The sequence below is a fragment of the Gambusia affinis genome, linkage group LG05 (genome assembly GCF_019740435.1).
Source record: "Gambusia affinis linkage group LG05, SWU_Gaff_1.0, whole genome shotgun sequence".
Classification (NCBI taxonomy): Eukaryota; Metazoa; Chordata; class Actinopteri; order Cyprinodontiformes; family Poeciliidae; genus Gambusia; species Gambusia affinis.
The window spans coordinates 13,665,853-13,692,168 of NC_057872.1; the positions used below are offsets into that span (position 1 = coordinate 13,665,853).

Genomic DNA, 26,316 nt, shown 5'->3' on the forward strand with positions numbered 1-26,316 from the left:
ATAAATGGAAATAGTTCAGGATTTTTCAGGATAGTTAAGGATTCCAAGTAAATAATGGAAGTTCAAGGAATTTGGGAATCTGCATTTTGAAACTGTTTTCTCTGTTTCCATTAGAGACCAAACAATATACAGAATTGTGCGCACCAGTCTGTTTTCTGTTGTTTTTTTTTCCCATGCCTGCAGCATAATACTTTCATTAGAATGACTTCAGGTTTTAACATGACTTTTCGCTAACACGTAGCTTTTTGCATGAAGGCCAAAGCTCCTACCTGAACTGTGCGTCTCTGGTGCTTCTCAAATTTTTTTGAAAGTTTGCCTAAATGGTGGGTGAACGACAACAACTTTGGTATTTTCGGAGTTGTTCTACACTCTAGTTACTAGGTACATTTATAGTGGCTGGGATAATATTTAGTCTCTTAACTTTAAAGTTCTTCCGATTTTATTCCCAGCTGTCTGGTGTGTTTCTTGTAAAATAAACTGAACTAAAAACAAATAGACACCACTTGAAAAGTTTTATCTTCCAAAACATTTTCCTTCCACTTAAAAATTACTATATGTTTTATGTCTATTAGTCAAAATAAGACACGTTGCAGTTGGTTGTGTAAAAAGTTTGCTGCCTTTTGGGTTATAGTGTAAAGGGGCGTAGGAAACCTAGAAAATACATCAGGCATGAAGCTTACACCCTCAGCACGTGCTGACGCACGGTCTTGGAATAAAAAGCAAATAAGTGCGCGCAGCCGCGAACTGTGCGCAGATGTCATCAGTGTGTGCAACCGCGCGTCGCCGGGTGCCTTCAGCATCACAGCGGAGACCGGGCGTTTCTGTGACTCCGTAACTCCAGCGAGCAACAAACAGGAGAAGGTCCCATGCGCAGCTCTCCCACCGGGCCATGCCTTCCCCTACTCGGGAGGACGGAGCAGCTCCAGCTGAGAGCCGAGCAGCGGACGACCGAGGTCTGGAGTGCGCCCTGGAGATGGAGCTGACGAACCGCAGCCTGTCAAGCAAGATGGACTGTGTCAGCTGCGACGAGCTGATAAATCGAAACTGCGCGGACTCCCCAGAAGTTTCAGTGCCGCTGTCTCCCCTGGGGAAGCGGGTAACTCACATGGAGGGAGACGACCTGTGCAGGCTGATAGACAGAAAGTTTCTGATAGAGGACAAGAAACGCCTCTGCGCGCTGGCTTTGGGCACCGCTTTCGTGGGGATTTTGCTGATGATAATCCACGCCGAAATATGCCCCTATGTTTACGAACCGGTAGGTTGCACACACAGTCCACTACTATCAGTAGGGAATTGATTAGTCAAACTTCTTTATGATAAAACCAAACATTTCCAATCATTTGCTTACTTTCCTAGTTTGGTTCTGACATTACTTCCATCCTTTTTTCCCTGACTTTTCCTTTACTCAGTTGGTTGAACTCATGTACATTAGGACAAAATAAAAGAAAGTCCACTCTGCCTTGACCATATTGAAAAGCTAATGGTGTCAGTACATTTGCGTGAAAGTGTCACGTTGTACTTTAGGCGACATCAAACAGACATTTGATCTCTGAAATCCAGAGGAAGTACACCGATTCAGGGAGAATAACATAACATTATAACATCTGAAGGATTTGTGCAGTTCAACCATTCAGCTTCTTAAGATCCGAGTTTTGTAAATGTGGATATAGTTTGATTCTCATGGCTAAGGAGTTGTCGAGAAAACAGAAAAAGCAAAAACAAACAATGGGTAAAGGCTCCACTTTCAGTATTGTGTTCAGTATCACATTCTGTTTTTGACTTGAAATGCAATAAAAGCTGTTTAAAAACTAAAACAAAATGTACTTGCCAAATCTTTTCTGCCCTGACTGTATTGTAATTAGAGGGTTAATATAATATTGCATCAAAACCAGATGGTCAGTATGGAATTAAAAATAATTAATTGCATTTATTGCGATCGTAATAAAACGTAATGATAATAGATACTAGGAAGCTTGTTGTTTTTGGAAGTAAGCCTATCAAACCACATGCAGAAAACAAATTCTGTCCTAAAAGATAAAAACTAAACCATCCAAACTGGCTACTCTGTTAGAATAGATTAGACTTTGCCAAGTTTTATAGTTCAGTGAAATTATAGTGGTTTCTTTTCATTTGTACCGTAATTTATATGGGCATTAAAACATAAAATATAAACTAAACCTCATGAAAACAGACGTGTTTTTGCTTATGAAAGTATTTCTTTCAGTCTTGCTTTCCCTAATTACTAAATAATAAGATATCATCCTGGACAGACAATGTTAGTTGTAGGAAAAATGTGCAAAGATGGTAAAAAAAAAAAAAAAAGCAGAAAAGTTAGATGCAAGAGGTAAGTTCTGATACACAGACAGTAACAGAATGGAGCACCATCAATAAAATCCATCATACTGGCAACTTTTAGACAAAATGAGTCTCAGATTGTAGTAGATATATTTGATTTCACCATATGATTATACAACCAAACAAATTATTGGTTCAAACATGATTTTTTTCTGTATTTTTTGTCTTTTCATATGCCAAAGTTTCATGTGAACTAGATCAAAAACAGTTGACAAAAACAGAGTTCTCTGCTGTCTAAAAATCTTGAGAACAGGATTAGAGTCTTCTCTCTGTAACGTTCAGAAAGCAAAAGCTTTCTGACTTGGTCTGCTTTGAGTCAAGAGTCTTTGATTGTTATTATTATTATTTTTTTTTACAAGTTTCAGTTTCAAAGATTATATTCAATGGAAAAAAACAAAAAAAAACCTCCAGAAAATCCACTGTAACTTTTTTTTTTTTTTTTTTTACTGCTGTCATAAGGAGTTTAGGGAACAGGCAACATAAACCCCATGCAGCGCGGCAGCAGACTCTGCACCTGGGCTTTGACCCCTTCTGACCCACTAATTAGTGAGTCTGTTTCCAGATCTCCACTTTTGGTAGCTCAGCCTGACATTAACATGCAGATCTCATTGGAGAACAATGCCAGGCCACACAATCAACCAATTATTAACTCCCCCCCGTCCCCGTCCTCCGCCTTCCACCTTCTTAGCAGCAACACGCCAGCTCAACATGTGGAAAAAAGTTCTCATGCGGGCCGCAGAGCATCCGACCCCCTTCGTCCCGCGAAGCGGCAGTGATTGATTACAGTGTCGAAGGGCCCCACGTTTCCAGCAAACATCAGCCACACGTCTTTGAGCGACTCGGAGGAAGTGGGGGACCCTCGTATACACCTGATGCATTCGTTGGGGGAGTTTGGAGCCGGAGACGTGACTGGCGAAAAAATCAGGCTTTTCTTTTCCAGTTAACATGAACAGAGGACAGGTGCTATCCAATCATTTCTGAAAACAGCCATAAAACTGTGGTGCCATGGAAATGTTGATGCACTGGAAAAGTGCTCTGTTTCGCAGTTAAAACTCATTATTTTGGAGACTCTTCATCTTAATAGATCATATGATATCCAAGTCATGACAGAGGTTGACTGTCATGGCTCTTTGTCCGTAACAACTACTTCACAATGCAGCAGATTTGCAGTGTCTTACTCTTATTTTCTAGAATGCATATAACCTCATTTCTAAGTCTGCTGCAGCATACTTTGCGGCAGTTTTTTCAAAGATATCAGCAGCTCTCAAAGTTATATTTGAGCATACTTTTACATGGTTTTGCACGAAAACAGCTCTATTTATGTCACATTTTTCCACATTTTACCTCTTCCCCTGCAGCAAGATTGTTAACAGCACTCCAGGCTATCTTTCCACATCATTTAGTTTATAATCATGGTGTTTGCATGACCAGTCTGAACAGTCTCTCTCCATTCTGACTTTGGCTGTGCGTCTCACAATGGGCGTGTGCTCCTGTTTGTGACCTCGTGTCATCCTTTCTTCTAGTTTCCTTTGAAAAGCCTTTTATGGTTTTAAACTCCACTTTGACCGACTGGCCGAGCAGACCTGACACATTTTAGGGGGAAAGTGGATAATTTTGACTCAAATGCTTGTGATCCCAGACGTGTCCAGACTCGTAGTCCTAAAGAAAATGAAAATTAAGGCGGAAACCAAAATGAGCCGCTTCAGATGTTGAAAACGTGACAGCTGCAACAATGACTGAGGCAGACATGACACACTGTTTACAACGTTTTGCCAGAATAATTTATGCACCGCTTGAACCTTCTCACATTTTCTTCACATTACACCCACAAACTTTAATGTATTTTGTTGAGATTTTACATGATAGAGAAACGCAATGTACCGTAATTCACAATTATACTTAAGATTTTCCATATCTTTGCAAAGAAAGTCTGAAACATGTGGCATGGATATTTATTTAGCTTCACTATAGAACCCGCTACTGTAGCAATAGCTACCTACAGATTACTTCTACTTGCTAAATAGCATAACTTTTCAAAGCATTTAGCAATATTGTATTTAGGGCTATCATCACGTAGCCATGTATCACTTCCAAGTTGTACACTACAGTGTACTGGTCTATCACAAAACAAAAACATTTTTTAAAGGTTGTGGTTGTGTTGTGAGAAAACACAAAAAAGTTCAAGGTGAAGGAATCGCAGTTTTTCAAAACTCTGTAATCAAAGGTATGCAAACGCAGCCAACCTGTGGTGAATCATGAATGTGTGGGCCCACATTAGGTCTGACAAATGGACTACAATACGCAAACTAAACTGTAAATTCACACATTACCAAGAACATCATTTCTATGATAGGGAGAATATTATGCTGTTCGATATTCATCAGCAGAATTCATCAAGCTATCATCCAAAGTGTTTTCACGTCTGCTGACACCTTTTCTTCCAAATTTCATGAAGCAGCTGCTTTTCAGCCTGTGATGCAAAAACAAGATTTTCTGGGATGCCATCCGTTGCAGTTTCTAAAATCAATTTTAATGTAAAAGTTTTATTTATTTTTAGAAAAAGGTTTTGTTTTTTTTCTTTTTACAAGATTTGGGAGTTTTTTAATTATGGTGAACATACTTAGAAAATGTAGGTCAAATGTTGACTCCTTTGTAATAGACCAATGATTTTAAAACCATAATGCCATTCAGTGTGAAAACATTTTGCAAAATTAGCGAATCTTAAACCATTGTGTAACTTTGTGTTCCCCTTATTACAGATGAGTCTGTTCTTTAACAGAACAACAAGAACGGGGCCGTGAGTCAGACCTGTCCTACATGTGGACAGAACATCAGGGACATTTTGCTGAACTGCGTCTCAAAGCAAAGTACAGAATTTATTCAAATAAGCTGCAGCCCTCATTTGTGTTCATAAAAACAAAGCATGTACCTGAAACTCTGAAGAGCGTTAGACTTCTGTTAAGGGTTAACTCCTGCACAATGGCTCAGTGTTTACTGTAGGCGTCTGCAGTATCAAACTATGTTTGAGTTTTGAATTAGACTTTTGGGGAGCTTGGATTAGGACAAGAAAAAGTTTGACGAGTTTTTTTTTCTTTTCTTGCTTCTTTACATGACTGTGTTGATGGTTCAGAACTCTCTTAAACAAGAATTATAAAATCTAAAATAATGTGCATGATAATTAATCTTAAAAATGCCCTGAAAATCACAGTCAGTCTTGGGAGTTGATACTTCAGATATCACTGTTTATGCTTGTTTGTTCTGCTTTTAGGGGTTTGATTTCATTTTTTTTTTAAGTCATGTCCTGTGTGGTCGCTCCTGTTTATAGTGGTTTGTCTTAATGCTTTTCACGGTTAACCCAAATTTGCTTCACTCATCTTAAAAACAAATTTTTTCTAAAAAAAAAAAAAAAAAAAAACTGCTACAGAAACATTTACAGAAACTCAGCAAAGTGTATCCTGTTGTCTCTGTAACGGCACTCGGTGAAATGTTGAGCTTTTGTGAAATCTTCTAATTAGTTCTGGATGAAACACAGACGCGACGTGGATGCTACTGCAGAAACTGTGGAAAACAACGTACCTTGCCAACGGACGTCACACACTACCAACAAACACTCTTGGGCTTCACAGAGTTTGAAAGGTTGCAATTTTCTTTTTAAGCATAAAACACATCCTGTTTAAATCTTCCACCAAAGTTTCATCCTCTGCTTTGGGATGCATGACTCATGGGTAAAGGTGCCGTTTAACCTGCTGTCATGGAGCAGTGCGGTGAATCCCTGCTTGGTTCCTCCTTCGGCTTGCGAACCGACCCTAGCGTGTGCATCTGTGCCTCCAGCTGTCAGCTCCCTGCTGTGGAAAGTATTCCATTACAAGCATGCTGGTTTCTGCAGTTCAGTTCATTATACAATCATTTATTCCTTTTTTCATTAGAAACAATTATTGTAAATCTCTGCTCAAGCTTCACGTGGAAAGACAATGATCATAATGGCTCCTGTTGTGTTCTCTGAGCAGAAACAGAAGAACAATCAGCTCAATTTGTTCTTTTGTGAGACTTTCAGATGCTACAGGTAGAAAATATGAGCAGAAATACCAGTAATGATCCATAAAACAGATCCATTCTTGGATTGTACAGGAAGAGGTGGAGTTTAGCAAGGTGTTACCTAGGAAGTCGCCAAATTGAACTCTTAAAAAAAATGTTTTGAAAACACGATATTTTTGTAGCGTTTTATGTCTTCAGAGTTAAGTTTCCAAAGACACATGAATATATACACTGTGAGGCATTTTAATTGATTTAATTCATTCGAAACTATTTATTAACAATTAGAACTTTTCCACCAGAGATGTTCCAGTTTTTAACCATGACTGATGCAGGAGCCAGTTCTGTAAAAGAACCGGTTTGCTTTTCCACCTCTTGAGAGCCAAGACACAACCACATCATGAAGTCATTATCAACAATTCATTTATTCATTGCTTAATTCTCCCCATTGTTTTATTCAGTGTTTTTGTGAAGGTTTGAGGTGCATGGAGAAAATTTATCACCAGAAATGATACTATTTATTTCAGTAGCTCTATTAATATCACCATCTCTGTTCAGGAAAACTTCTCTATAACCAGTCCTGATCAGTTTGAATCATTAACACCAGCAACTTAAAAACCGGAGCTGAGCACAGCTTTCAGAGCAAAATTTATTAACACCACAAAAAGATAAAAACCTGACAGAGTTAAAGACTGAGTTGGACATAATTTCACTAATTGTGAAATTAGTGAAATTAAAAAACTAAACTACAGGAAAACAGGAGACAATAATCTTATGTTATTGTGATGCTATTTCGACATTTGGTCTTGAAGCTTTTGATGTTCAAATTTGAATGATTGAAAAACAAAAGTAGCTCCAGAGTTTTAAACATCCTAACATTTTGATTGGCGTCTCGTCTGATTGCTGCTGAGGAACGCGGAAGCTTCTGGTCCTTCTACTGGACGTTTTATTCAGTCTTTCAATATTTTCTTCCAGTCAGTGTTTTATCTACCAAAAAAAAAAAAAACACTGATGTGGGTAAGAAAACCATATGTTGTCTTCTGCTACAATTGCTAGCAGGACGATTAATGTCAATATATCGTTAATACTTTAAAGTGAAGCTGAATTGTTTTGATTTCTTTTGCAGGGAAGCTTCAGGTTTATGGGTCTTTGTTGGAAAACTGTCCTTTTCCTTCTGTTTGTCCACATTCCCTCTTGGCAAACAGTAACTCCAGACTGTCAGATGAAAGAAGTTAATAATTTCCTCCTTGCGACATATTGTTTTCAACAACGCTAATGGGCCATTTGGGTCGACTGACACGTTAATTTCTAAGTATGTGATATCTTTAGATACACACTGCAATGTGCTGCCACTGGGACACGCAGGCTTTTATTACAAATCGTACAATTTTCCAGACATGTGCAAACAGTTGAAGCACCAAACAGCTTAACAGTAACCATATGGTAGGTCATGCCTTCAGTTTGTCTTTAAAAAAAAATAAAAAATTAATCAGCCTCCATCACAGGCAACCTCAGCCTTTGAAACGCAATATATAAAGCTTTTGACATATATGACCTGCCTTTCCCTCTTTTTCCATCCACATCAGAGCCATGCGGTCTGACGGGTAGAGAAAGCGATAAAATCACAAACTGTAAGGTTGACTCGACCTATACGATTTAAGCTGCTTTTTACAGACGTTAACATGCCCAGTTAGCAGTAAAAACCAAAGCAAAAAAAAAAACAAAAAAAAAACAGGAAAATTAGAACAATCGCTCTGGGTGCTTAAGCACACAAAGCTCTTATGATTTATATCAAGAATTCAATGGCAATTTAGAAAATTAGAACAAAGGGGAAGCAAAATATGAATAATTTCTTTTGCTATTTTGTTGCAAAGTGGAAATCGTTTTCAGGATCCAACCCCAACTTTCAGAGTTCACATACCGCTGTTGACATCAGTGCTCTTTTGAGCTGGTCCAGTTGCATTTTTCTTTGTATTCTAATTATTTACATGTTAAAGTCCTTCTTCAAAGCGTTTACTGGTATTCAGCAGCAAAATAGTGGAATTATACATGAGAAATCTGTTTGAATATTAAGAACATTGACAACAATAAAACAAATGGAAGTGGTTTGTAAAAAGGACCAAGGGAGACTGGAATGGTCCAATTTCATTCGGTTGTTACAAAAATCAAGTTGCCTCGTCGATGTGTTCAATGTCTTTACAATGCTTTATTACATGCTACAAAGAACATGCTTGTTGTTTTGCCAAGTTGTTTTCAGGCAGACAGACTTATAACGAGCCCAGTGCAGAATAAACGACGGCCATCATTCCAGTTGACATCAAGAGAAAGAAAAGAAAAAAAATTACCAACTTTGGCTGTCAGAGAGAAGTTGTTTGGATAACCAAGATCACCAGTTAACTATTCAAGGTGATGCATGGAGAATTCACTCATTTTACCGGCAACCAATATGTACAGGCCCCAATCAGATGGAAATATTCAGATAGGTGTAAAATCTGATGATCATGGCCGTCATCCACAGCCGCATCCAATACGTCTCATCCAGACTCTTTGGCTCTGATGTGTTCGTCCATCCAGAGCGAACCCTTCACACCTGGAATATATCAGCTAACAAATACTTTGTTTTAGACAAAGCTTTGCAATGATATTTGGAGCCATTGCACCAATTACAAGTTGGGCATCAATGCTTAAGGCTGAACACCTCAGAATCTATCTCAAAACATGAAAATTCGGTGCCTCTTGCGATGTCGCCCACCTAAATAAACTCAAAACTAGATTGCCGTTTATTTGGAAAACTGCTTCTGCTATCAGTGTGTGTTTGTTAACATACTAACTAGTAATATACAGCACTTCATAGTACCTTTAAATAACTGCGTAACAAAAACATTAAGGGAAATAAACTAAATGTCTTTTCTTCTTTCTTTGCTTCATCTCATTCTGTTGTGTTGTCTTTGTAGGGCTCAAAAGTGTCCTTGGTAATCAATTGCTCCATAAGCCTGTCCACTGGGTGTCTCCTAATCCTCATCATAGCCTTCCATTATAAGGACATCAGGGTGAGTTCCCCTTGTTTCCTCTAGCTGGTTGCTTTGCAATGAATGTTCTTTTTTTATCTTTGTTCCAAATTAGTTTGTTTTGTTTGAGATCCCTCATGACAATTGTTTTTAAGGAGCTTTTGGTCCACTGGTGATAGCCTCAACATTGTTTAGATGCACTTCCTCCGCCGTATGAGTAAAAAGAGTCTGGATGGGAACATAACCCCGCACGAAGGAGCATTACATCCCAGCTGTGATGTCGTTCCAGTCCACATGGCTTGCTGTCGCAGTTTGTTTAGTCAGTGTACCTGAAGGGATTTGACTGAGGTTAAGCTGAGAAAACATTTTAGTCTTTGTCCTTAAACAGTTGCAGCATGCTTGTTCAGTGGAGAACTTTTGAAGGCAAAAGCTGCGTTTCCCTTTTGGACTGAGTTTGTTAGCAGTCAGCTAAGATCCTATTCTCGCTTGGATCTGCCTGATAAACACGAGGCAAAGTGTGAGGAAGAGATAAGGGAGGGAAGATGGAGGGTGGAGACTTAACCCTTTAAAATGTAAAACAACATTTCATTGGAAAGCTTTAGCAAGCATTATTCTAGTAGAACAACCCGTTTTAGAGCCATTTCTGGACAAATCCAGACATGTAGGTATCAGTGAAAGTGAGGCAATCATTTAAAGAGGAAAATTAAGAAACGCAACACAAAACGAATTAAAATAAAGAAGAAGAAAAAGGAGAGAATTAAAATCAGATATGAATTAGGAGGCTGGATATAATTTTATTACAGAGGGGAATAAAAATTAAACCTCATTAGTCACAGTAAAAAAAAAAGCAAAGAACTGCAGCAGGACTGTGGTTAAGCAAAAGCAAAAGTTGAATTAAGTTGAAGAAAAACCCACAATCATAGCAAAGCTGTGACGTCTTTCCCCCTCTACCATAAACACGTTATGATTGTGTGTTTCTCTTCTTATATTAAACATAAAAACTCAAATGGATGTTTGTGATCCCTGAAAGAACAACTTTTTTCCACTTTATAGACAAAATTATGGCAGCACATCAGATTCCTCTGCTATGGGTTCAAGAACAAAATAGGCAAGATACTGTTTAAAAATACAACATTGGTGAAGAGTTTTAAATTACCACTCATTTGAAGTTATTTTGCTTCTTTTGATTTTTCCTTCCTTAATTTTTTTCTAGTTAATTTTTTCTTGTTTGCCACTCTAGTTCTTTTGCTTCTTTGCTTTGCTGATACCTTTTTTACCTTTACATTTATTGTTTTTTGTTACTTTGTTATTGCTTTTTCTCTGGTTAGTTAGTTACGGTAGTTAGGATCATAACCACTGTAAAAGATTATAAGAGATCCTGGCTGCCTGAAAGCAAAATACTAAGAGATGATAAAATACTTTAGACTTTGCATGTTATGCTGCAGACTTTTGCATGTACAACAAAAGCAAAACATTCTTATTAATTCCCAAGAGACCTTTTTCAATCTTCACCAGTTTGTTTCTCTGTTTGTTCCTCTCTCCAGCTGTTCATCATTGATCACAAGGAAGTGGACTGGAGAATAGCTATAACAAGTCACAGGGTTCTTGTGATCACCCTGGAGCTGTTGGTTTGTGCCATCCATCCAGTTGGCTCGTACTGGGAGGTGGCCCTCTACGCCAACTCCTCCTCCTCCGCCGCTCCTCTCTGTATTTCCAGTCACCACGATAAGGCCCTGCTGGACATGGAGCTGCTGCTGTCCATGCTCATGTTCCTGCGCCTCTACCTGGTTCACAGAGCCATCCTGCTGCACAGCAAAGTGCTCCTGAGTGCCTCCTACAGGAGCATTGGCTCGCTTAACAACATCAACTTCACCTTTCGCTTTGTTCTTAAGGTACTGATGAACAAACACCCGGCACGTGTGCTGCTGGTGTTTATCCTCCTTTTCTGGCTCACAGCGTCGTGGATGCTGACGCTGTGTGAGAGGTAAGAGAGAAGTGTGCGTCTGAGTAGATTTGTGAAAAAGAACAAAAGCATGTTTGTGTTTTACAGCACATAGCAGAAAATAAACCGTAATTGTAAACTTTATTCAGGTTTATTCTAAGTCTTATATGCATTCAAGAAACTTTTGATTATTTTTTCATTGATAAAAAGAAAGAATTTTCTCTTCCAACAAATCATCACTTCTTTATCAAGATCTGAAATGATGAAAATCTAACCTCAAGTCTGCCAAACCGCACACTGTAGATTCTGCTATGATAAAGCCAAACTACAAAGGTTTGTGACGAACTGAGATCACCTCAAAAATCTGATACTAGCAAAATATAAATACCTATTATTTAAAGGTGGCAAAATTATTTTTGTTGCATTTGTTGAACTTTCCTACATTATGTTACATTACAAATACTCCTTTATGCATTTTATTTGGATTTATGTGACAGACAAAGACGATATACTGTAGTGCATGAATGTCACATAGATGGAAAATGATGCATGCTCTTAAATGGCACCACTTTGTGTTGATAGTACAACACATAATAAGAGCAAAGTAAGATAATTTCTTGTTACATTACTCACACATTTTGGTGCAATTTCATGAGATGTAAAAGAAGTTTAAAGTGTTAGAATATTTTTTTACCAGACACTAAAACTATTTCCTCATCTCCAGTCCATTACCAAAGTTAAGCTGTTAATTTCTTTTTCACAGCTGGAAATTGGAGCACTTGCAGATTTCCATGTCATGACATATACTGACTTGCAACAACCTTCCCAACAACAGAAATTGAGGAAATCAGGATGCCTTCTGCATGGCTGTTTGATGCACAGAGATTTAGGGCTGCATCTGAGGGGAAATGTGTCGCTGATATTTGGCTGGAGATGAACCGACCCGGCTCAAGTCCAGCTGAGTACTTCAAGATTGTTCTAAAGTATCCAATCTAAAGCAAATACTGTCTGAAAAAGAGGTGTCTCCTATGAAGGTTCATGCAAATTCTCCCAAAATTCAAAGCTGTTAGGTCTAGACTTAAATATTTGAAATAATTAAATTGTTTAACTAATACATTTTGTTTCTAGATTTCTGCTTGATTTCTTTTAGATTTGACTTCATTTGAAAGATAAATAAAATTTTAATTAAGCACAGTTTGCCATATCAGTAGTTTATAGAAAATGGTATCACCTTTGGTCACGCTATTGAGCCAATGCAGTGAACTTCAGCTCCTTATTCATTATAAGTAGTAATTTTATTGTTGTTTTCTTTTTTCTTCCTCTAAGAATGTTCTTTTCTGTGTGAGTTAAAAAGCCTAAGTAATCCTCTGGCTGTCATGGTGTGAGGTCATTTGTACATTTAAAGCTTAATGAGAGGTCTTACCCAAACCAATCCTTGTTTTGCTTGTCAAAAGTAACATTAGAGCTGAAAATGATTGGTGCTTTGACCTCTAAATCGTTTCATAATGAACTGTTATGCCAAGTACTACACTTGCCACTACCTACCACTTATAGGAGACAAACACAGTGTCATACATACTTTTCCTTCAAATTTATGTGGACTGCAACATTTCCAAGCACATGACAATGCAGGAATTTTTTTCAGTCTGCTCATCTTAAATTTGTCATTTGTATAGTAATCTTCAGATTATTTGGAAATTGCCATACAACCTGTACCAGGACTGATACCACTCCTGTTTGGCATTATGTTCACCCAGACGGCTATATCCCAAACCAAGCAAAAAAAAAAAAACAACAACAAAAAACCAAAACAGAAATCATGTTTTTATAGAGATAGTCCCAATTGCTTTCTACCAGAGTGAATCCTACGGTAGAAAAAAGGGTGTAGTGTTTTTTTTTTCTTTACCTAAAACTGTATTGACAGTAACTTTCTTTTTACACTTTGCATTTTTCATAATTCTTAAGGTGTGTGCACTTGTTCTTTACAATGTCTTTCTAATTTATGATGGTAATCGTTCCCTTCCTTCACTGATAAGAGAGTTTGATTAGTGAACCCTGCCTTTATTCAACATACAGGGTTCTGTTTGCTCTAACATGAACACACACAGAAAGTGATGGATTCCTCAGCGCTGAAGAATCGATCCCTTCAGTTATTTTCCGATTAATTTTTTTCTTGCGAATGTTTCTTAATGTGAGTCCAACTCTAACAAAGACAATGAACAGGGTTATATTATCATATAGTATTACTGAACATTCTGTAAATACTCACCAGGTCTGTGTTTTCATTTGGTTCAAGATTGACTGAATATTTTAACCTGCATTTCAATCTGGAGAGACTCGCACAGAGAAGAAAATAGCAGTTAAAAGATTAAATGGTACCAGCTCTTTGGCGCTCGGACCGGCAGAAGACCGTGAGCCGAGGATCGCTGTGAGCAGGAGGTCTGCTCAGCGAGCTCGGGATAGTCTGTCCCCCAAAAGAGGGAGCCGGGCCGAGGCCTGGCTGGCCTGCAGTCTGGAGAGACTGATGGCGAGGCAGCGTTGGATGGACTGTGATCGCTGGGCTGAGGGCCTGTTAGGCCCGGCCGGATTCCCTAGGTATGAGACAGGTGTTAGAGATGGCTCGAGCTCCACCACCAGTTATTTGAAGAGATGCTCACCTGCGGACAGGGAACATTGGGCTTCGAGTACTGTGGTGCGTTCAGGTGTGATGCAAGAAGAGAAGGCTGATGATGACCAGCTCCGAGCTGAAGGAGGGTAGCTGTGGGAAAACCCTGAATGGCGGCTGTTGTGGCTGTGCCTATTCTAAAAGAATGGCCTGAATATTGGCTAGAAGGCAGACCGCAGGACGTTAGAATCAGTCTGAGATGATGGGTGAACCAATCGGCGGTCACGAGAAGCGTTCTGGTGTAGGATTAGAGGTTTGGAATGGGGCAGAATTTATGCCTTTTCGGTGTGTATTCAAACATAGCGTGGAAAGGGCAGAACGGACCGTCTGTGCTTGCAACAGAGATAGTACATGGACGTTTCGTTTTGGTGTGCTTAATGAGGAGGTTGTAGTGCAGTGTCAGTCACACCTCCTCCACTCTCCATCCTCTCTTCTGCAGGCGGTCCGAGTCGCTGACGACGGGCCAAATGGACACTGCCTTGTGGCTCATCGCCATCACCTTCCTCACTGTGGGCTACGGAGACGTTGCACCCACGACCAGCTGTGGCAAAGGGGTGTGTCTCTTTACCGGTGTCATGGTAAATAGATTAATTTCTTCTTGAGATAATGTACCGCATGATAAACACAGGGATCTTAAAATTATTTTAAAAAAACTGCAATACTGTGGTTCTCATCCACTGGTTGTTATATTTGTTCCAGAAGAGATAAAATAATGATTGACTTGATGAGCTTATCTTTGTTTCACTTCTCTGTTTATTAAAAACAAAACCACTTCTAGCTTCTGATTTGTGTTGATAACTGTAGTTATCAATGTGCTGATTCAGCACTTCTCCAGCCATCTTCCGTCAACGTCTTTCGCTTTTGCATGAGGCTGAGGCGTAATGTCAGCAAAAACTTCTCTGTTTTGTAAAAACTATGAAAAGCTGAAATAAACAGAAGTAGTTGAAGGCTATGACTACATTTTAGAGCATAATAGTGATTGTAGCTGAAAGTATGTGGAAGCGCAAGCTTTCTGGGAAATTCTTTTTGAAATCTTGGGGTTTTCCATTCATTTCAAGGGTACTCAAGGTGATCACAAAAAGCTGGATATTACATAAACAATCGGAGATATCAATATCTAAAGACATAGCAGTGATGTCCTGAATAAGCAGCTTATGGTTAAAGCTGAATGGTTGGAATAGCACCAGGGACGCAGAATAGTCAAGTGGTGCGGAAAAAAGTGAAGGAACTCAAGGGGGAGAACGCCTGCAGTGGGCTTCCATAAATAAAGAAAAATCTTCGTTTGAAGTGATTTTACTCAGTAAAAGAACCGTTCACAATATAAAGTAATTGCTTTTACAAAATCACCACAATTCTATTTTGCATTTATTCCATCTTGTTGAATTTATTCTTCACCAATAATGACTCTTTTAATTAACAATACAGGATGTCCTTTTTCCACCGGGGTAGAAAATATAACATCATTTTCTAAAACAGAGGGACATTTTTTTTGCCACTATATGATTGGTAAGAGAGACATATGTCTCTCTTACCAATCATATAATTATAATTACAAGGAGTAATTGTACTCCTTGTGATTGCACAAGGAGTACAATTACTTTATTCCTCTGAATTGTTTTGTTGTGTAAGACAAATAATTAATAGAGATTAAAATAAAACAATTTATTCCTTTATTGCTTTCTTGATATTGCATTTTATCAGGCTAAATTTATGGCAAAAAATCTGCAACACAACCTGAAAAACAGCTTGGAGGGCTAAACCAATCATTCAGACGTACCCAAGCATTGTGCAGACCAGCTTTAGAAACATAGATAAAACAATTTCCTCTTTGAAAAGTTTTAACTGTATGGCTTCTTAACTTTTCACCTTGCAGCTTTTGTCTGGCATTAGAGTATAAAACTCTGCCATACTACAAATTGCATCTGTGTTAATTTAATAACCATACTTAATGTGATAGTTTTGCAATATAGATATGTACGTTTTACCTCCTCGTTCAGTTTTCGCAATAGATCCTTTCATCTGTTTTGTTGGGACTCAAACTAAATATTTTCAGCTTTGTTCCAGGTTTCTTAGATTTATTCGTCTCTGGTTTGTTTCACTCCTTCCTTGCTCCGTTACAGAACATTTCCCTTCTTTTTCTGTCTGATTTTTCCTATTTCATTTGGAATTGATCTCTGAATTTCTTTCTTTTGGCAGTATATTTATTCTGTGCTTGGAAACCAGTTTTCTTGGATACATAAGGCTTCTGCCATGAATGCATTTACTGCAGCAACCTTCCCAGCTGTAAGCTAACTCACTGTGGAGGAGGACACCAAACATATGAAGTATTGTAGCTTTGCTCCACACATGGTCTACAGTTAGCTGTCTTTTTCTTATTTGAGGGAACAAATTAAAGAAATCTTAAAAAGCAATGCAGCCCTATTGTTAGTTAATACTATATGGTCTTATTCTTAAACATTTTCACATTTTGTCATGTCACAACCACAAATTGAAAGTATCTTGATAGGAGTTTAAAGTCAAAGAAGTATGATTTTGAAGTAAAAGTAAAATAATCTATGATTTTCAACATTTTACTTATAAAAAGATGATTAGCTGGGAGAGTATTTGCATTCAGCCAGTACTTTCTAGAAGCGCCATTTTCTTCTATTGTCAAAAATATTTGCTTGTCTAGCGATAGAAGTCAAGCTCAGTCAGAGTTTTATGTGTTTAACATCATTTTTACAAGTTCTGCTATTAATTATAGATTGTATTTAGGTCTGAACTTTGACTGGACCATTCTAACGCTAGAATATACTTGGATGTAAATCATTTCTCTGTATTTCTGTATTTTCTTGTACAGCACATAAAATCCCAGGTAATTCGAAGACTGTGGCTGTAACTTAACAAAATGTGAAAGGGTGTGATTAATGTTTCATTTTTTTTTTCTTATACACAAAGAGAACTAAAGCTTATGTTCCTATGACAGCAGGTGTTCAGAAAGGTCGGGAACAAAGTTAAAGATTAAATACATATGTGTAATAAAACAAGAAGACGATACAGCAAGACAAACATTAAGTCACTGATGATGAGGTGTGGAGGATTCTGAAAAAGTGACACACTTCTCTGCCACTTTGAATTCAAGTCAAATCAGATCAGAATCGCTGTGGTGGTTCTGGATGTGTTTAGACACCTTTGTGACAGAGTGGAAAACAACTACTCTGTATCTCATATTTCTCCATCTGCCTTGTTTTATAAGTTTCCACCAAAAGAGAAAACTTTCCACTATATCCATTTTTGTACCAGGTTTATTGCATTTGGCACCACTACAGCAGGAGGGTGTGCAAACCTGTGCCCACAGTTAGAAAAATCTTTTTTTCCGACTCCCACCGGGAAAGTCCTGGGAGTTATAGGTAGTGATGCTCACACCTGTAACGTGGTTGGAAGCTATTCTTATCAGCACTCCCGCAAAAGATTGGACTCCAGCTGTTTCCAGGGGTTGACAACCGTGTGTACAGTCCATTGCTGTGTGTAGATGGATCCGATGAAAGAGCTTCCACCTCTGGGGTTTCGCAAACGATGTGATGATGTATATTTGGTGGCTGCCGAAGTAAAGAATAACCATCGTTCAAAACTCTGCCTGAACGTTTCTTATGATCATGCTTTGTCTGTCCTTCTTCCTCTCTTTCTCTCTCTGTTGCAAGCCAAAAAGCAGAACACCAGGTAAAAAACTGGTTAACTCCTATTAACTATTGTGGACATGAGCTCAGTGCATTGATGTGTGTATCTGTTCTGTTTTACATCTCTGTGTTGTGTTTGTGAATGAATTTTTGGAAAACCGCAGATCTTTGTCCAATAATAGCAAGTTATTCTCAGAGGAAACCACACAATTATGGGGTCTTAGACTGTTTAACTACAGAACTTTTCTTTTCTTGAATATAACTTGATTTATTAGCAGTAACCATTAAGATACGAGGATCAACATCAACTTCAATGACTAGCTCAATTCCTTTGAGGGTAGCATCTCAAATAATAACATGGTAAATTTATCATAATTTTAGTGGGTTTGGTGTTCTTACAAAACTTAATTTATTAACTGAGAGTCTGTAAGGAAACCAGCGCTAAATGGTTTTGTGCACCTTTTTGGGTTTCAGGGTGTCGCCTGCACTGCTATGTTGGTGGCCATCGTCACCGAGAAGCTGGCGCTGAACAAAGGAGAGAAGCATGTGCACTTCTTCATGATGGACAACCAGATTTCTAAAAGGGTTGGTTTTTAACTCTCCTTCAGCAAATGTGTTCAATACCTTATACCTTATAATACACTCAAAAACACTGAGTGTATATTAAAGCAGAATATGCAGCAGCCAAAGTTGGTTGAATAAAAAGAAAGCAAAACACTGAGAGCCAGCGGTGCTACTGCAGCATTAGGAGGTGTTGTGGCCTGGAGGGTTGCTTTTATTTAAATGACGCCGTAAATTATTATTAAATTATTAAGGACAAAATGTTTCATGGTCTATTAAATGAATTTGTTAACAATTAAAACTCCCTCTTTTAGAAAAATCTAAATGTTCCACCTAGTAATCAATACATTACAAACATTTGGGCCCATATTTTCTTTTTTATTATCCCATAAATGTGACTACTGATTGTTTTCAGTGGTCAGAACCGGTTCAGACAGTGATGCGTTGTGTGAGTGTGTGTGGAGATAAAAAAAGCTTCTTTCATCCACACATTCAGACATTTGTCATGTTTTTCTTTATTGTTATGCATCGTTTTACTCATAATCATATGGTAATCTTAACATTTTCCACTACGATACATATATAAACATTTAAATAATATTGGAATACATTAAATACATGGATAAGTGATTACTACATTTTTAAGCATTATTTAATACATAATTAAGAAATAAAACGTGTGAGTCATAATTTAAAGATTGGATTAATTTCATGTTAATTTCACTCCTATTCAGACTATTCAAAGTTTATTTAATGAAAGTAGCAGGTTCCCCTTTCCGTATTTCTTAAAAACAAGAATTATTGTTTTTCTTCCTCTGTTCATCATTTAATCTACCATTTTCTTTATCTCTTTATCTTCCCGATGAGGAGAAGGCATGTAACCTACCCAAAACTTATGTATCCAAAACTTGTGAGATAATGCACTAAAAGGAACATTGTGTCTGTCTTTTTAGTTGTTGTCAGCATCATGGGAACATTGTGTTTTAATACTACTGTAAATCCTGAACAGTTTTTTTTTCTTACAAGGCAATGTTTTTAACAAGAAAAGACTGATTCAGCTAAAGCACAAACACATCTGTTCATTTGATAGGAATCAATTCAGTCACAAAAAACTTCCAAAAAGCCTCCAACGACTCTTAATCTACAAAACTGCTCTGAACTACAAAATGTGTTTAAATAATTTTGACCAAAGGTATTGACTCTTTAAAAGCTAATCAGATCTAAAAAAAAAAAAAAAAACAAAAAACAAAACAATACAAGAGCCCTAAAATGATCCTACACCCATTAGTTAAAAGAAATATATTAAAGTTTCGGGAAGTGTGCGTCATCATTCTGTTGCTGATTCTGCTTTCGTAACTTTTCTATTCCCTAATTGATACACACATGAGAACAGGATAGTTTGAGGAGGGGATAAGGGAGGAAGATGAGGCCTGCCAAGTTCTTTAGAACTCTTTCAAGGCGTCAAACAGGAAATAATCTTATCTCTGACAGGAAAGAAGCTTCAGTCAGTACAGGTCGGCGCAGGACGGACAGGAAACTTAGCTTACTCTGGTGTTTCTGTTAAACGTGATCTGCAGAAAAATTTGTGGAAGCCTGTACTTTAAATTGTTGCTTGTTTAGAAATCAGAGTTTTAATTCAACGGGACTGATTTAAGACCCTAAGTTGAAGAAAATGCAGATTTATGACATCATAGTGTTAGCATCTGCTTAGGCTTTCTAAGGAGAGCTATTTCTCCTCGCCACACTCAGTAGCGGCACAGTTTGGAGAACACAACCATTTCCTCTCCTCTCGTGGCTGCATCCTGTCTCTAGGTGCATCTCTGTGCGTGCCCATGCATCCTTCAGAGCTATCACTAAAGGGGACAAGGGAAGACATCCGGATGCGGACACTGACATGCTATATTAATAACCACCGCAGCAGGGCCGGAGTGACATCACAACCGGGCAGTTGTAGCGATTTGTGCCGGAAAACGAGCTGGACGCAAATAGAATCACAGGGAAGAGTGCTGCAAGACCCGAATGTGAGCTGTTGGGTCTTGTGACATTAAGAAGTTTAAGTTATGGTTCTGAAATGTTCACCAAAGAGAGAACGTGTGAAACAGGAAAGACTATCTGAATTTAATCAGCTGGCTTAGATGCTTTAATGTCCTTTCTCAAAGATAATGAGGAAACTGCTTAGCATATTGGCCAACAGAGCATTTTGTAAAAGTCATAATAGAACTACATGGTGTTGACATTTTATGTCACAGACTGTAACAAAGTAGTAATTAGTGGGGAAATAGAAGGGAAATTATTCATGGTTTTCATATTTTCTACAAATAAGGAGGAGCATTAAATAGAGGAGCAGCTTAATGGTAGCTTTGAAGGCAAAAAGCCCAAAGCTCAGAATCTGTTGACATTAATGAATGAAGCTAACTACAAGACAATCCTGGGAGAAATCCCGAGGCTGCGAAAGACTAGGGACAAGGTTTTAGTCCTCAGGTGATGGTGATATTTGAATCACGTTTATTCATAAACAAATGTGAAAACTATGTATCGCTTTCCTTCTTCACTGTTCACAATTATGCATTACATTGTGTTGGTCCCACTGAATATATTGAGGTTTGCGGTCGATATTTGCAAATATGGGACAGTTAAAGTGGTTTAAATGTGTTGTGCAACATGTTAAAGATGGACTGACATTATCTTGATGATCTTATCATTTTGTCTCTGCGTTCTAATACAGATCCGGCATGCCGCTGCTAATGTTCTGAGAGAATGCTGGCTGCTGCACCGCGCTAGCCCGGCGAAGGGCAGCCGGGACGAGCATCGACGACACCAGCGATGTCTTCTGGAAGCCATCAGAGTGTGAGTCGGACAGTGGTGGCAGTGTGTTTAAACCTGGGCAGGAGTTACAGAATGATGCCGTTTGTATGCCTTGGAGTGTGTACTTTATGGACCATTAACTTGGTGTCAGCACCCTGAGTCCCCAACTGCAATGGCTAATTTAGATTACCAATGAGATTGACTTGCAAGTCTGGTGTTCGCGGGACATGTGTGAACAGGAACACACTCTTCTTTTGAGCCCAAGTCGAAGTTCCTGCTAGCAAGTGGCCAATTAAAATCATTATATGTAAAACATTCGTCCCTAACAATTTACTAATCAATAATACATTGAACACAAGTCACTACGTTGAGACGACTTCGATGTTTTGTATTTCTTGTAAATATGGAATCCCCAAACTCCAAGAACAAGTGGATTGCACAAGCCAAGAAGTTCAGAAGTGTGATTAAGAGCTCCATTATCCTGTCAACAGGAACACATGTGTGAGAGCGCTCTGCGTTAGCCTGCATGGAAGGGCCTGTGCTTCCTGTTTCAAACTGGGCTGAACCATTACAAATAAACACCCTGTGGAAAGTATGAGAGCAGGAGGAACCTCCACACCTTGGGAATTACTGTCTACTGTAATGAGACTCCATCACCTCATTATGTTCTGGGCCGCCAAGCACCGATTGCAATATTGGTTTCCATAAATCTGTTTTCTTTGTACTTCTGCTTTCGTCCATCTGTGGAGCTAAATTTATCCGTTTTCCGCCTCTGGCAAGGTTTTACAGCTGTTTAACAAACTCAGCATGACCCTCTCTGCGCTGATTAGTGGAATACTCGTCAGCATATTCTTTTCCCAAACTGGACCGTCTTGTGCCAGGACTGGTATATTTGTCCAAAATTGGGAAGCTGTGTCTTCAGATGAGCAATCTAGATCACTAACTGGAACTTTTAGACCCAAAACATATTATTGGCTTTAGATAAGGACTTTGAATCCAAAAGAATTTTTTTGTGGCATAGAAATGACTAATTTGATTTACTTCCGTCTCTTTGTGCAACACAATAAATTCTAAAATACAAAGGTGCTTTTGTTTGAAATGCCTCTACATGACTGATATCTAACAAACATGTTATTTTATATAATTATTTCTCTACAGATTTCGACATTTACGCCTCAAACAAAGGAAACTGAGAGATTATGTCAGTGAGATGGTGGACCTCCCAAAGGTAAACGCCAGCTGGAACATTCAGTAACTGTTTTACATCAAAGATATAAGAAACAACACATTTATCTAGTTTTCTTTATTTCTAATCAGGGCTCAGATGCTTTCTGAGAAAATTGTATAAAACGGAGAACCACTAATGTGCAGTTTTATACAGTGCATTTGATTGAGTTACATGGAAAATAAGCTGAGGGTTAAACAGACCACAAGTATGGAAACTTGTAATTCGTCTGCAGCTGGCTGTTTAGCTCTATGGAAGATATTCAGTGAAATCAGTTCACTGTATCCTTTCCTCACTGAAATCTGTTTAGCATCATTCATTCTAAGTACAGAACCAGAGGAAAACACTAAAACAACCTCAACAGTAAGACACAGAAAGAAATAAGTAAGTGGATCTCATTAAATTAAAATTGATCTGAAAGAGTGTTTTAGTAATTCAGTTAAAAGACATTAAAAGTCCTACATTACACAGACCCATTGCACACAGAGTTATATACTGCAGGCATGTTTTTATGTTGTGAGCTTGAAATTCTGCTTCTGAAATGAACATTGTGTAAGATCAATAAAAAAAAAGGGTGAGTTTAATACAGTAATATCAGCTTGCTGGAAAGTATGAATGTACTTTGTAGTATACAGTAGACCCAGTATTTTGTATGAATTACTGCATCAGGAGATCAGTATGTAGCTCAGCTTGAGGTGTTAAGTAAGTCCAGGTTGTCATAGTAACCTGGACCTCAGCTCATCAGCATTCTTGAATCAGATGTTTCTTCTTCATGATCTGTGTGGGTGCGTTTCAGTCAAGGACTGTGACACCGTAGTAACTAACCAGCTATCAGTACTTTTGGCAGAGTGGGCATGTGCCAAGTCATGCTGGAAAACAAAATTAACATCTCCATAAAACTTGTCAGCAGGGGGAAGTATGAAGTACTCCGGTCCATGTCTTGGATACATCTGTGTGGTGGCTGTCTGTCACCACTGCAGCCGAATTGCAAAACTTCTTTGTTTCTCCCAAACTCTTAAATGGACTTTGCTTTGCAATTATTTTAAGGCTGAAGTTATCTCTGCTGCTTTTGCACCTTTTTGTCCTAAACTTCTTCCTTCTACTGAACTATTTATTGACATTCTACGAAAAAGCTCTCTGCGAATAGCAAGCTCCTTCAGCAATGATCTTTCATACTTTACTTTCCTTCTGAAGGACTCAATGACTGTCTGCTGGACAATTGCCAAGTTGGCTAAGACATTTCTGTAATATTAACATTTCTAAGAAATTTAATTTAGGTGTTTAATCTAGCTTTAAGCTAAATGAACAGAAGTAAATACAGAAAATATATCATTCTGTGCAATCTACAGAATATGAGGTTCACTTTTAAAACAGAAATAAATCAACTTTTTTTAAAATTAATTTCTAATCTAATGAGATGGAGATGTGTTACTGTTTACAACTCTCTTTCAAAATTAATTAAATCCATCCTACTCCCCTGCACTCATCAAAACTCCACATACTTGATCCGGTCAACGTGACATTTTTGCAAATATATTTAAAATTCTAAGCTCAGAAATCCCACTCATTTGCATAATACTTTTGCAGCATTTACATTCTCTAGTCTTCTTGTACATGATGCTTCAGGTTTAGAGGCATAAAGATTTGAAAAACAAACAAAAAAAATTTATAATTAAAGTCTGGTGTTCATGCCAAAGAGTTACATTTTTGTCTAATCGGACCAGAAAGTTATTTCTCGTGGTCTGATAATCCTTTGCATATTTTTTTGAAAACGCCAGCTGGACAGCCATCAGCCATGTGTCTTTTATGAAGGAGTGGCTTTTGTCTGGACACTCTACAAAGACTGACTGGTGTAATGCTTTATGGTCATTAAAACATGAAACCAGCTAGTTAAGATCCAAGGCAGGTGGCAGATTGTGGTGGAGAAAAATGATGATTGTCATAGTTTCTTGTGGAACATATTTTCCTTCCACTCAGCTTTCTATGAACATGCTTGAATATAGTGCTTTGTATACAGCTACCTTCTATAGCAGTGGCCATTTGTCACTGGTCTATTAGCAACTCTCAAGCCGTTGGTCTTCCCATTGAGTTTGTAGTAGCTTGATCGTTGCTTAAATGACTCATTCATCAATAAACGGGTGGATGGTCTTCAAAGTCCTTTAGAAGCAATTGAATTAAGTTTTAGAAACATCTAATTGCAAATAAAAATGACGTTCTCTTTAGCCGGGGTTGAATTTACTCCATTTTGGAATACCAAAATGTGGAGAGAGTGAAGTACTGAAAGTTTATGTTACAGTATTGGTCTTTTTGTTTTATTTATTTTTTTTAAAACCCAAAACAATAAAAATATGTGCATTTGCTTTGTACACTGGTCTCCATCAGATGCAGATGATCATGTGTGACCTCAGCGCCAACTGGAACAACTCCTATCGAGAGCTGGAGCAGAGGATTCTCTTCATGGAGCAGAAGCTGGACGAGTTGACTCGCTGCTTCCAGCAGACCTCGGAGCTGCTATTTGAGGTCCTACGTCACAGAAACCCTGAAATCAGGTAAACAGCACCTACAACAGCAGCTTGTGCTGCTGCACAGATCTGCTGATAACACACAGTTGGCAGGATGTGGTAGCTGAGCTGAAGTGAAATGTTCCAGCTCTGTTAGAAAGTGGAAGGTTTTTTCACTGTATTTCCTTCTTTTGCAGGTGACATGGCTGCAAGCACTTTTTTCCCCCCTACATCTCGGTGTCTGCAGCATTTCCGTCTGCAGCGCCTGCAAGTCCTGGCTGCCCAGAGTTGCTGGAGAACTGCTTCAGTAAACATCTCATCCACTGGCTCAGCGTTGCACATGCAGCCCAGTGACTCATTCTGTAAAATTGCAGATGAATTACATCTTCAGAAAGTGGGACTGCCAAAAGTTTTTTGGGAAGTCTGCTGTGCTGTGGGGCAAGTGTATTTGTGGTCGTGCACAAAGAAGTGATCTAAAAGAATTGTAGATCACATTATATCATCAAAGTTTGTCCAAACTGACTTTTTTATGAATAATTATTACTACATTATTCCTGTGGAATTTGAGATATTTTTAGTTCTATTTTATTTTTTTTGTGGTAATTTCTATATAATTCTTTCTAGGTTTAAGGAAAACCTCAAATTGCTTTTTTCTTTATTTTTGTTTACTCGTTATTTCAGTGGTTTCTGTTTGCAAACACATAAATTTTGACATAATTTCTAACAAGCGCTATGGTCTTATTCTTTTTTTTCTTGCTCCCGAGCCATTGTTCTAAAATATGCATCCCAGAACACAAAATGCAAGATTATTTACCAAGATTTAAGAGAAAATATTTATTTAGTATTTTTGACATAAATCAGTAGGAACATAAAAAGCAGTAGCCACATATAATACTAATATTGTCTGATGAGAAGCTTGGCGTAGAACCGCCTGAGTAACTCGATGGCTCCATCTAGTGGCCAAACGTTAAATAAGCAACGTGTTTATTCGCGTTGAACTTCATAATAATGAAACCAGGTCAGCTTGTTTCTTCCCCAATTTGTTCAAATGCTTTTCCTTAAAGCTTTTTCCCCTCAAAAAAAAAAAAAAAAAAAACCCAACTAAAAACAAACAAAAAAAAACTTTAATTGGGAGGCTTATTATTTTTCTAACAACTGTGAAACAACAAAGCACAAAAGTTGCCTTATAATCCAGCAGTGCATTATTATGTTATTAGCACTACTTTGTTATCCTACTCATTTGGACAAAGTTAAATCATTTCTCTTTCAAAACCTACAAACCAAATGTATGAAGTCTGGACTGATTTATCCTATGTTAAATAATGATTTTCTAGACTGTACTTTTTTTGAAGTCATAGTACTTTATAACAGATTAGAGATCATTATGATTTGCTAATCCACTTTACAAGTTATCCAAAATTGTAACTACAGTACCTGAAAAATTCTACTTATACAAAACAAAAACAATTATCAACCTGCTTTTCTTCAGTATTAATTATTACTAAAGTATAAACTGGATGTGTTATTGAAATACTTAAATAACAAAAAATAAAAACAAAAAGCTAT

General features: G+C 38.0%; 1 protein-coding gene across 1 annotated transcript; it reads left to right on the top strand.

Moving 5' to 3' along the window:
• Window positions 1-712: 712 nt before the first annotated feature.
• On the top strand, window positions 713-25,477 carry kcnn4 (potassium intermediate/small conductance calcium-activated channel, subfamily N, member 4). The gene is made up of 9 exons (XM_044117478.1): window positions 713-1,255; window positions 9,342-9,437; window positions 10,940-11,379; window positions 14,442-14,580; window positions 18,133-18,243; window positions 20,945-21,066; window positions 22,183-22,252; window positions 24,632-24,798; window positions 24,948-25,477. The coding sequence occupies exons 1-9, from the start codon at window positions 890-892 to the stop codon at window positions 24,949-24,951; spliced, it is 1,515 nt and encodes a 504-aa protein (XP_043973413.1). The 5' UTR covers window positions 713-889; the 3' UTR covers window positions 24,952-25,477.
• Window positions 25,478-26,316: the final 839 nt, after the last annotated feature.